Below are 13,504 nucleotides of genomic sequence, written 5' to 3' on the forward strand. Positions count from 1 at the left end.
ACAGAAAAAAACCGTTGAAATATATAACAGAAACAAGAAAAAATGCCAGAGACGATGTTCATGATGGTGTTAGGTTTCGAAAGGGGAAGATACAAACAGACATTTGTAGAGAAAAAAATACATTTTAAAACTACATTTTATTAGATTCAAGATAAACAATGACATAACATTAAAGTATCTTTCAAATATTCACCATTAGAGCCACCGGATATTAATTGAATTCAGTTGATTCGATTTCTTTCAGTTCATAATGCTTTAAAGGTAAAGACCAGTTATGGTCATGCGATTGCATTGTGAAAGAAACGTTGTGGAATCGATCAGAAAAGGTTGATCATCTAGCATCTAGCATCTGCAAGGTTCTGGAATCATCAAAATGATAAGAAATTTGGCCCATTCTTCGTAAAGTTACAAGCACTATACACAGAAAGATGTGGGACTACCCTATATCTCTCACAGTCCTTGAGAGAAACAAATTTACCAAATATATGAATTAGTAGGCGGTTTCCCGGCAAATTTTTTATCATCATGTATTAGTCAAAACATATTCTTTCACATGATTGGTAATGAGAGCTTCCATTTCATTTTTTGAAATTTGGGCGTTTCGAATACTGGTCTTTACTTTTAATTGTACATGCCTACAAGGCTATTGCTAAACAGCCGGATCGCGGGGCAGCGTCCTGGCTGAAAATACCACAATCTTTTGTACGGTGTCTTCAAGTATGTTGAATCAGGGGCAAATGTGGTCCTCATGGGATTTGTTTCCCGATTCCAGGCGCCGTGACCCGACTGATTCGTAAAAGCCTATAGGACAGAATTCTGAAGACTCGCAGGTACATTTTGACGATTCAAACACATAAACTAAAAAATGAACATATACGAAGCTTCATGAACATACGGACATCGTTTGTTTCGGTATATCTACACGTACACGCTGAATTTTTCATTTTCCATGATACGATATATATATATATATATATATTCAAGATACAAAATGTATATAATTTGATTCAATTTTTGTCAGTGGGTACTAGGTTCAATGATCATACCTTTCAAATAATTACACACGTAATAAATTCTGTATAATGAGCAATAAAGTATCGAATTCAACAAAGCTACTTAATATGTAAATAGGATTGTCAGGTAATTACTTTTGAATTTTAGTAAGGTATCTACTTTTTTATTTGTTTATAATAATAATAATAATAGATCACATTAATAACGCGCCCAATACATTGTTTCTAGGCGCTGTGGTGCTTTTGTCCCAGCAGCAATGTCCTTACACGAAATAAAATCCGAGACGACAGCACCACGATTACACAATATTATTCAGTACAAAATTACAGTATGTTACGCTATGTTACGCTACAAAATTACAGTTTGTTACAGATAAATAATAAATCAACTTAATCTAACTTAAATTGTGCTAAAGTCGACTTATTTCATAACAAATAGTAGTACGACATCATTTATTTATTTGACATGTTTAAAGAAGACAACATTCATGAAATGGATTTGAACAGATGGGTTTTTGACATTACTTTGAAAGTGGATATAGAAGGAGCATTTTGGATGTAGGACGGGAGGCTATTCCACAACTGGGGGGGGGGGGGGGCTACAGAAAGTGCTCTATCACCGTATCTTGTTTTCGCACGAGGGCCAGGAATTACTGAGTTGAAAGTGAGAGGAAGTTGAAGCACGCAACCTGGAGGAGTGGAGTTTGGATTTTACGAGACTAGAAAGGTACGTGGGGCATTCACCGTTACGGATTTTGAAGGCAAGGAGAAGAATTTTTAATTGGATACGTTGAATAACTGGCAGCCAGTGGAGATTGCGGAGGATTGGAGTAATATGTTCATAAGGTCTTGAGCGGGTAACCGGACGAGCGGCAGCATTTTGGATACGCTTAAGAGGAAAAGGGTTCGATTTACGCATTCTTTTAATTCAAATTCTATGGGCTGGCTGGTGTGGAAGAAAGGGAGTACCGTATATATTAGTAATCTAATGAAGTTTGCTATGCGCTTGTTATGTATTCCCATAGTTGTTAAATTTCAATACATCATTGTTTTCTCAATCACTCCCATATTTTTAATCATACGCATTTGCCCTTGTTAATATTGTTGAATAATTTCAAATTTTGGGTTCTATGTTAAGTGTGTTGTATAGCAATAATTAAAACCAATATAACCAGACTGTGGTAATCGGCATACGATAGCAGTGACCTCTACCCATCAACGATTACTTGATTCTCGTCTGAAGAAAAAGAGACAATGTGTATCAAAACATATGGCCTGATTGATAAACAGTTTATCTCTCAAAAGTAATAGATAATGGTAACAAAAAGAAATGGAAGAAAATTAATGTTACTTTGAAATTAATTTAAACGTTTGACACGGTTTGCAGATAATCTTCGCTACAGTTCTCCTAAGAATTATAATCTAAGAAAGATTACCAACAGTCTTTTTCAAGACTACACCAACAGGACTATACACTCTCAAGAAAGAAAGATCATCGAGAGTCTTTTTCAGGACTTCCCAATCCTCCTTCTCTCTCACATGGTGCAACCGCAAGCCTACTCTATAGGACCGTTATTGTAGAGTGACTGTTGAATGTGATAACGAAAGTGCACTATCCGTTTCACACGGGACATCCTTCATTCCACTAATCAAAGTTAATTAGAAAATTAAAAAGATGTTCATACCATAATAAGCATCAAGCAATACAAAGGCTATACACGACGAGTTATTAAACCATGGTCTATACTACTCTGGAGATTCAATGATATGCTACGCCACATTCCCATGACGGTAATTTCATTCGATGACTCCTGCAGGTAGTACCAGTCAATTGGAACTGTACTTACACATCATACCACCAAGACTGGAGCACCCAACAATGGCGGCCATTGGCTACATCGTGACACGTGGTACCTTAGGGCCATCAGCAGAACTACAAAGTCGCTATGCAGTGAAGGTGTTCAAGAAAGAACTTCAACTACCAAGTCGTTCAGAGATGCTTGCGGATATCAAGAAAAGAAGAGATGGAGTGATGCAGGAATACAATCAAGACACGCCCAAGGTAGGTGTTCAAGTCCAGATCTGACATTTGCTCCTAATCGGGGTACTAGTATTTCCTCTGGACTTTGTATTTTGTCGTAAATATGGATTAAATTTTCAGGCTTGAATGAGCCCTGTGCCTTAGTTAAGGATTGGGTTATGTTAAGAGATCAATATAATGTTGGGTCATGAGAAATTAATTCTATCTTTGTCAGGTAGATCAACTGATGCCGAACGAGTCATGCACCACTTTAGTGCGTAGACGTTTCGTCTAGATGATTTTTTTTTTCTGAAAAAAAAATGAAGAAACGGCTAGCAGCATTCAGTTTGTCTGCGGCAGCCAATAGTCGCATCCCGTTTTGCGTGTTGTACCTCTTTAGCTTTCTTTATTGTTCCTTGGTTTCGACTTTAATTATTGTGCAAGACGAACAGCTTCAGCATTCCAGATGCGTGGTAAACTAATCGTCAAAAATGTAATAGTAGTTCTAATGCGTCTTTCAATAACGTTGAATTAAACGATTGTTCAGTCACGTACTATTAATAGTATTAGCAGTAATGTGTAACTACTTAAATATAGCCATATTTCCCGATCAGCTTTAATTGTCCACCCATAATATCCGGCTGCACTAACGTTTCGTCTTTTACTTCTCCAGATCCATCCGACGAAATACAACGATGAGCTTGCTCAAGCAATCGGGGCTCTACCAAGTTTCTGGAGCCTGTTGTTGTCGGACCCTAAACTGGCGTACCACTTTTATTTTGGTCCAGCCTATCCTACGTGGTACATGTTGATGGGTTCACATTCTAGACCCGATGCCCGTCAGAGGATACTGCAAAGTGGTGAAGATATGGTACATGAGATAACATTAAAAACGGTTCGCCCGAGAGCACAGAAAGAACTCCAGAGGACCAGGATAATCCCGATGAGGCTTGTAGCTTTGTGTTTCATCGGCTTCTTTCTAGCAGTACTATTATGGACATAGATTTCATTATGGACATAGAGTTTATCTTAAGTTTATTACGTTTAAACATAGATCAAGAAGATTTATATATATATATATATCATGCAGATTTTTCTTTGACGAATCTCTTACCAAAGAAGCTCATAAGCAATATTGCATGTCGGGAAGGTCACGATTTGTTAAAGACGCAGACATGTATTATAAGATACTATGTCCCTTTTGTTGCTAACATCAAATTCTATAGAACTTTGCAGGAATTATAAATATGTCATGCATGTCCTATCTGTGAAATTTAAACGTTATCAGTGTCCTAATATTCAAATTATGCAAGGAAACCCGTTTACTTGCTAGACTTCACTGTCTGACACTATTGGGTGACTGACTGGCTCTTTTTTCTTCTTTGGTAATAACATCCATAAAATGAGCTTTAGAGGGTACATGAGCATTGGTCTACATCAATAACCCACTTCTTGTAACGGCCAAAATTAAACTGATTGTATCTTTGCGCAGCATAAAACATACGACCATTCGGTACAATGGTCTGATAATCAGACGATTACTTACTGGCTATATAGCTCTTAAGTCGATTAATAGACGTACCTAACTAATAGACGTCATTTATTTAATAATTACGGAAAAAACACCCAAAAAACACGGAAAATGCAATACATTTTCAATAATTTATTGCATTTTACCCCAGTCCCCAACATAAAACATCCTTTGGACGGCCATGCATTATGGCTCAAGGCATGGGCACACAGAGGATATGTTTATGTTGGGGACCGGGGGAAAATGCAATAAATTATTGAAAATTTATTTGCATTTTCCGTGTTTTTTTTTTAATTTATGAAAACAGCCCCCTACCCTAGCACCCGCTGCGTACAGTCATGGTTCAGTGACAAAGCAATGGCCTCGTAACTGTGAGGCCCCAGAATCAAAACCGTGTCGATGTGCTATATTAGTGGCCTTTTGTGGGGCATTAATCCTTATTACTGTCATTTATAACTTAAGGGTGTAGGTCCCCTAGTTGATAAGCATAGTAGCATACACATGATTTAGCAGTCACGAAAAACACACATTGGCAAATTATTATTCAATAAAATCTGAGAATGTATACTATTATCTAGATCTTTTATTTTTAAATTATTTTTAAAATAATTCCATAAATTGGGGTTTGACAAAAATATTCCAACTATATGAGCGACAGTGTAGTATATTTGTAAAGCGCTTAGAGACATTGTATTAAACGCTATATAAAATTGAATATTATTATTAATATCTATCTTCCCATAGACACGGCATCATGCAAGAGGTATAATCAAGAATTGTTTATAATTATGCATATTCAATATTTTATTATCATAGAACGTAAATATAAATGTATAATACTCATAAATATACATTTTATATATTACATTTTCATATGTATGTCATAGCCTCATAGGCTTATTTTCTCGCACGATTCGCTTTTAATGTTTCACGTTTCGATTATTTACTTTAATGTACATGTATAATAAAAGTAACATCCCCATTTGTTTGATTTATTTTGTAGTTTGTGTACTCCCATCGTCTTCATTATTATCATCATTTATTCAAGTCAGTATTTCCCCTTGTATGAGGAGTTACTGCCTTTCGCCTCATAATGACACTTCCCCCCTCTACTTCTTCTTGTCTCGAGTATCATCTTCATTACTGCTTTCTGCCACCAACATATCTTTCCATGAAATATTCGTCATTCCTTTCTCTCTTATGCCAACCTCTTTTTGTCACATCTGTCGTACGTGTTATATTTTCTTTTCCTCTCTCAGCGTACCATCGTCATGTCAGCTAGGTTCCTACTGAAATTGCACCATAACAACACGTTTTCATCCACATATGTTGCTTTCTATCAAAAGTTTAATGACACAACATTACTGTCTAATCTGTTTGGATTGAAATCAATAAAGTTTTAATTTGAATTTGAATTTGTAAGATTGTTCTCACTCCCCCTCCCCACTCCGCCCCCCCCCCCCCCAACCATCAAAAACTAAAACAATCTTTTCGATAGGCTAAAGCAAGAGATTAAGCAGTAACTTTTCGCATGATATATAATTATTTCTAGATATTTTTATTTCTGTTTTTCTTTTAAGTGCTGATCTACAATATGTATACGAAATGTCCGTTTTGTATGATAAAAATATATATGTATTTTGCGGTATACGCCTACATAATGTTTCAAGTTTCAAGTTTATTTATTTCACTTTATCAAAGATAATATAATTGAACATAATAAACAATGGTAATTATTATAACTAAACATACAATATAGAAAACATAATGTACATGATAATAGTGAACACAGAGAATACAATCATATAAATCAATCAATAAAGTGGGGGATCTACTAAAAAGCAAAGCTTGTATGATGTAGGTCCCATCGAGAGCGATATTTGTTTAATGTTGGTTAGTGTAGATTATATGGGCATTAGATAACGGGTGGAGTACGTTTACGTTTTTGTTTACGAGGCCGACAGCCGAAAGAACGACAAAGCACATATGTACATTTTATAAGGAACATTTTTTTTTTTACCGTTTTTAGAGAAACAAATGTTTAATGAATAAAAAGTATGTTTTAAAACATTCAAAACTGAAAAATATCTGCCCAAAGAGGGAAAAGGAAATAAAAGTATTAAAAGAAAGATTTCCGACCGACCGACCAATGTTTTGGCACCTAAACGGCAGTACAACATTTTTTTTGCAAGCCTTATGCTCGTTCATGCTAGTGCATTACGCTATATAGTTGTATTTAACTATACACGTAGAATGAAAAATTACCAGGTATACTAAAAACTGCAATGTAGGCCTAACCTCTCATGTTATTGAAAATACAAATACTGTGGCAATATTTGTCACTCCTGTATTGTCTGCCGTGTGAAACACACACAAAATGAGCCTGCGGCATTGGTAAATTACATTTGGAGAAATTGTCAATTAATATCAGCTCTTATTACATTGAACACTGCAGCATAATAACTGTATTATCTATATGCAGTTCTACTTGCCCCATATATTCCCAATTTTACAGCTTACCACTATACCGTTTATATATTTACACACATAATATATTCTGTATAATGAGCAATCAAGTATCAAATTCAACTAAGCTACTAAATATGTACGTGGGATATTCAGGCAATAATATAACTTTAAAATTCCATGGGCTGGCTAATTTGGAACAAAGTGAGTACCGTATATTAGTAATCTTTTTACACACGATAACATATGCCAAGAATGAAGTTCGCTATGCGCTTGTTATGTAACCCCATAGTTGTAACATTTCAATACATTGTTGTATATATTTGTTTTCAATATTTGTTAATCCTATGTATTTGCCCTTGTTAATACTGTTGAATAATTTCAAATTTGGGGGTTCTATGTTTAGTGTGTTGTAGAGCAAAAATTAAAACCAGTATAACCAGTCTGTGGTAATCAGCATACAATAGCAGTGACCTTTACCAATCAGCGATTACATGATTCTCGTCTGAAGAAAAAGAGACTATGGGTATCAAAACGCAAGAACATTTATATTATGACGTCATGGCCTGTTTAATAAACGGTTTATCTCTCAAAAGTAATAGATAATGGTAACAAGCTTATACATTTCATCCCCAAAACATTTGTTGATTGTATGCACAATATAGAATATATCAAGTAATTATTCAACACTAGGCTATTTGCGTGGCTCAGAAAAGTGACGTCGTAATGAACGAAAAGTCTTTGATTTTGCTTATTCGATTAAACTGCCAAAACAGAAAATGTAATTTTTTTCAAAGCGTGGACATGGCGGTCAAAATCTAGGAGGGATCCATCATTCGTCCCATGAAAAGGACCGATTTCGTCGACCGGTGACGAATCATGAAGAGAAATGGGTGGTCTGCTCGAAACAGGATCGGCTTCTCACGTTCTCTTGGTAGAGAACAACACAACATCATCTCAACAGCCGTTGCAGCAGCTGCCTCACTCCCTTCCTCATTGATATCAACAAAGGCCTTGTGGATGACGGCAGAGATATGAAACTCTCTATCACCTGAGATGCCTTCGAAATTAGCCCTATCTTCATCAAAAGCGTCGGGCATTCCCATTCGTTTCAAAACCTCCTTTAGTTGATATGTTGCTTCTAGTTTGAACTTTGGTAATAGTACCTTCTACTTCTCTTGATTTGAGCCCTGCGTCCCAGGATTGCAGGACGTCCACAGAGAGCTTCGTCTCAAGTTGACCAAGGCCATCATCTTTGACGGGAAGAGCAATCAATAGACTCAGATTGTGGCCTTGATAAGGCAGCTCTAGCACAAGACAGTCATTAGTGTTGTCAACAGCCAAAGCAAATCTTCCCTTTTGACTCATTAGACTCACCGGAACCTTCTCTCTCTCATCGAAAACCTTGAATGTATCCTGTGTAGTATTGTAGGCACGAAAATCTGATTCCCAGTTCGCCTTGAAATAAATGGCATTCACCAGGACTAGGCGTGTGAGATCACTTAGGATTCCAGGAGCAATCAGGTTTTTGATTTTACCTTTGGTCTGCTTTGAAACCCAATCATTGATTGATTGAGTGGCAATTGGAGATGCAAAGTTATTTACCGGCTTAATGGCTGCTTTATAATAGGAAGCACTTTCTTTAAGAAATGACTGAACGAAGTTGTAGCCAGATTTGCCATAGAGCTTGTTGGCGGAATTAAGTTTGTAACTGGAATCTCTTCGGTAAAGCAAGTTGTTTAGCTCTTTGAACGTTCCATGAAGTTGATCTTGGTCTATCTGATTGAAACGGAAGACATCAGCGATTTGAGTTGCTGTATCACCTCGGGCTCCTAGCTGTGTCATAGCCAGAGCGGTCGATATGCTGAGAGGGGAGAAGAACAGATTTTTACCTCTCCGTTCATCTTGAAGAGTTTGATAAAGATCCAGGGCGAATCCGATGTTCGCACTTGAAAGCTGGACCAGTTGCCCAGACGTATCTTGCTGCTTAGAGGATGCCATGTCTCTGATATATTCTGACCTGTGGATAATTATAGAGAAAACACGGTTTGTTGATTGGTAAGCAACTGTCCAGAGGAACCTTTTTTTTTTCAAATCCCGAAAGTTTGACATTGAGGAATCATGCCTTGCCAAAAGGTTATTGTTGTATGATCGATTTCGTTTCCAACCCATGATCTTTTGGATTAAGGACGATTGCGTTATTCACAGAACCAAAAAGTCAAATAAGATAAATAAAAACGTTATCCAGGCTAATTGCTCCCAAGCATAAATACAAGATATTACATGTATATGTGTAAAAGCCTGATACTTTTGTGCTCAAAATTTCATCCTAAAACTGACAAGATCAAACATTATTGTCAGATATAATGATAATGATAGCCCGTTCTTGTATAGCGCATAACACATTAAGATATAAAGTCTCCATGCGCTTCCAAAGAGCTTTGAAAACATTACACCTAGCTTTTGCTGCGGCAGCCATTATCACTTTGTATCACCCTCTAATCATGTGCTATTTTGTAATGACAAACATTCACGATGATGCTCTCCCTTTATCTGTACAGTATAAGTGAACATAATATTCGTATATTTACCCACATACACCAGCACAATTCCGCTTAAAAGTGCAATGTGTGTAGCAGTGGCGTAGACAGGTTCGTACACCTGGGGGGGATGACTGGGCTGCCAACGCTAGTGAGGGCGCGAAGCGCTCGAGCGAGGGAGCGAAGCGACCGAGCGGGGGAGGGTGTGGGAGGGGGGTGTCCCCCCCTCCCACGGTAGGGAGCTTTTGCAATTTTGAACTTGAAATCGTGCAATCTGATGCATACTTAATGAGGTAAAATAACACACACAAGAGTGCACGCACACACACAAATACTCACACACACACACACACACATACTACGCCTTGAATGGACAGACATACATCGACAAGATCTACACACCGTGGCATACGAATACAGAATGGACTGACACATAGTATTGCATATTGAACCACACTACGTATTTATTTATCTCTGTGAGTTTTGCTGTTACACCTCTTCAGAAAAAAAAAAACAATGTCAACTGTGTACACGCAGGTATAGTCTTTGTTGTCTTGATAGGGGTATGTGGTTATGAATGAAAACAGCTTCTGTGGCCATTTGTGAATAGAACACATAAACAACAAACAAATAACGATTAAACTTTGAACAATATGTCTGTTCATTATAAAGCATAATGAATACGTACACTGTTGGTCATAATGGTGGAATATTTATTTTTACCCCAGTTTAGGGAAGGATTTTAAAAAATAAATTATTTCTAATAGATCTAGATAATGGCATACATTCTCAGATTTTATTGGATATTAATTTGCGAGTGTTTGTTTTGCGTGACTGCTTAATCATATGTGTGCTACTATGCTAATCAGCTAAGGGACCTACGTCCTTAAGTTATAATTGACAGTAATGAGGATTAATGCCTCACAAAAGGGCACTAATATATAGCTGATCGACACGATTTTTATCCTGTGGCCTCACAGTAACGAGGCCATTGCTTAGCCCCTGAATAATGACTGTGCGCAGTGTTTGCTAGGGTACGCGGCCCCTTCCACAAATCCCCCAAAACGAAGAAAATGCAATAAATTGTCAAAAATTCATTACATCCCCCGGCCCCCAACAGGAAAAATTCCTCTGTAGGGCCATGCATTATGGTTCGAGGCATGGCCACACAGAGGAATTTTTCCTGTTGGGGGCCGGGGGAAAATGCAATGAATTTTTGACAATTTATTGCATTTTCTTCGTTTTGGGGGATTTGTGGAAGGGGCCGCGTACCCTAGCAAACACTGCGTACAGTCATGATTCAGGGGCTAAGCAATGGCCTCGTTACTGTGAGGCCCCAGGATAAAAATCGTGTCGATCAGCTATATAAATTCCCTTTTGTGAGGCATTAATCCTCATTACTGTCAATTATGATTTAAGGACGTAGGTTCCCTAGCTGATTAGCACAGTAACACAAATATGATTTAGCAGTCACGCAAAACAAACACTCGCAAATTAATATTCAATAAAATCTGGGAATGTATGCCATTATCTAGATCTATTAGAAAGAAATAATTTTTTTAAATCCCTCCCTAAACTGGGGTAAAAATAAATATTCCACCATTATGACCAACAGTGTACATACTATGCTTTTTTTTACCTCAAAGAAACAGGCATAGTATCCATAGATGGATATTGGCTGGCGGCTCATTAACATACAGATACAAAAAACATAAACAGTATCACTATGATCCATGGAGTAACAATACTGCTTTGTAAGTTTGTGAAGAAATCGGAACCATAATGGCATTGCATCGTTTCAAATTAGGGCATTATTTACTTCTATTTGATCTCAGTCTTATAATAGTAATAATAATAATAATAATAATAATAATAATAATAATAATAATAATAATAATAATAATAATAATAATAATAATACAAATAAAAAATAATACTTATACAAATAATAATGCTAATACTAATAGGTTCCTTTTATCTCGCATTTCAAGACAGGGTAAATTCACACTGCGCTTTACATGAAACAAACTTCTTTAAACATTTCAAACTTATGTCTTCATGCATCAATCAACATACTTTAAATGAATACAAAACAAAGTGCATCTTAAATAAAACAAAATTAAATAAATAGTTAACAATACAGAAAAGATGTAGCTGCTGCAAGCTTAACAACAAACTAATGTATACCAGTCAGTCCTGATATCAGTATTAGTGTAACAATAGTCATATAGTGGGAGCATGAAGTTGAAAAATTCATGATTATACATAATTATATATGTTTGTTTGAATAATACTTGTTATAAAGATAGTAGTATGGTACTCTCTGTCACGAAGTATTATGTATACTGTTGTATCATATTCATTTTCTATTCTGTTTTAGAATTGGCTTTCACCGTGTGAATGCGGCTAACAATAAACACAATTACAATAATGATGAGGATTATTATTATCCTCATCATAATTATTATTATTATTAATATTATAATTGTTATCATTATTATTGTTACTAGTATTATCATCATTATGACTTATTAAGAAAGCAAATATCATTCCCCAAAACCTGGGGGATGATTGTACATGCCATCCCCCCCCCCCCCCCACCTTGTGAGGTGGGGGGATGCATCCCCCTCATCCCCCCTACCCCCCACGTTGTCTACGCCCCTGATGTGTAGTCAAAGTTATTATAGGCCGACTACTAAATGGCCCAACTACATGTACGACTCATAATATATTTACAAAATTGCATCCGTCATGATCACATGATTACAGGATTTCAGGATCACGGGACCATGTCCCCTTCCTGGCAATCCGCCAATAAATACACGCACTAATACCATATATTCTTACTTGTCGTTCTTGACCTCTGCACTCAGAGAGCAATAACTCATTAATGTCTCGATTTGGTGTCAGCTTGGGTTTGTCCACAGTAGATCGCCCTCCCATGGGTGGGTTGATTTTTGCTCAATTATGATACATTTTTTCACACACACGGTGAGTTTGTTAGCTCACCCGGTGTGATGGGGATGTGTGCATCTTCAGGTATACTTGTTGTAGTCATCCATGCTGTGGTCGATGCATCGTTGGGTAGTTGTTCTCTGAGAGTATTTTGAAAATAGTTTTATTTATTCCATATTTGTTGTTGTATTCATGAATCAGTTTTTTTTGTCACATCATATGAAGGGGCCTTAACAAGCTGTGCTTCAACCAAGGTCTCCTCGTCTTTCTCTATTCTACATTGTACTGTTATGATTATATTTTGTCACATGTGTTTTCTAGAAGACAAATAAACTTGATACATGATACTTGATAATAATAATATAATAAATTATAATAATAAATTTAATTTATATAGCGCTAAATACAAATGTCTCTAAGCGCTTTACAAATATATTATTACCCCGGTCATTGGATTCAGTGCTTACCCGCACACAATGTGTGCACAATCTCCACTCCCTGGGGAGCATTCCAGCCAGGCGTTACATGACGCTCAAAAACTGTTTGACCAACAATGACGGTCGCATCCTACCGGGTACCCATTTAACACCTGGGTGGAGAGTAGCAAGTGCAGGTTAATATCTTGCCAAAGGATATTAGTGCCGTGTCGGGATTCGAACCCTCGACCTTCGCATCTCCAAGTCAAGCGCCTTAAACCACTCGACCACGACACTCCCAACATGAAACACAGAAACAGAAACCTCCCACGCAAGGGTGTCGATTTGTATCTGTGGTCGGGGGGGGGGGGGTGGATAGGTGCCAAAATATTTTCGGCAATGGATCAAAGCAACCAAAGGGTAGAAGCGTGTGGCAGGTTGCAACCCCTCCCAGGCACGCCGGAAGCAGTTTGGGATTTTGGGGCAAACATTCCAGGGGGCTCATCATCCAGGGGCAATGACGTAATGAGCAAAAACGTTTGGAGGGGGGGGCAGAAGAAAAA

The 13,504-nt window shown here is 37.3% G+C and overlaps 1 protein-coding gene, 1 long non-coding RNA gene and 1 pseudogene across 2 annotated transcripts; 1 reads left to right on the plus strand and 2 right to left on the minus strand.

Annotated features, from left to right (window-relative positions):
• Positions 1–118: 118 nt before the first annotated feature.
• Positions 119–2,438, minus strand: LOC115923967. Its single transcript, XR_004064100.1, has 2 exons — positions 620–2,438; positions 119–253 (listed from the first exon to the last, which is right to left on the minus strand). It is a non-coding gene; the product is annotated as an uncharacterized LOC115923967 (long non-coding RNA).
• A 395-nt stretch (positions 2,439–2,833) lies between these two features.
• Positions 2,834–4,246, plus strand: LOC115923966 (dimethylaniline monooxygenase [N-oxide-forming] 3-like). Its single transcript, XM_030985334.1, has 2 exons — positions 2,834–3,075; positions 3,707–4,246. Exons 1-2 carry the CDS (start codon positions 2,893–2,895, stop codon positions 4,034–4,036), a joined length of 513 nt encoding a protein of 170 aa, XP_030841194.1. The 5' UTR covers positions 2,834–2,892; the 3' UTR covers positions 4,037–4,246.
• A 2,470-nt stretch (positions 4,247–6,716) lies between these two features.
• LOC115923965 lies at positions 6,717–9,044 on the minus strand (annotated as a pseudogene).
• Positions 9,045–13,504: the final 4,460 nt, after the last annotated feature.

This window comes from Strongylocentrotus purpuratus, unplaced genomic scaffold (assembly GCF_000002235.5).
Source record: "Strongylocentrotus purpuratus isolate Spur 01 unplaced genomic scaffold, Spur_5.0 spur5_scaffold_15, whole genome shotgun sequence".
In the NCBI taxonomy this organism is placed as follows: Eukaryota; Metazoa; Echinodermata; class Echinoidea; order Camarodonta; family Strongylocentrotidae; genus Strongylocentrotus; species Strongylocentrotus purpuratus.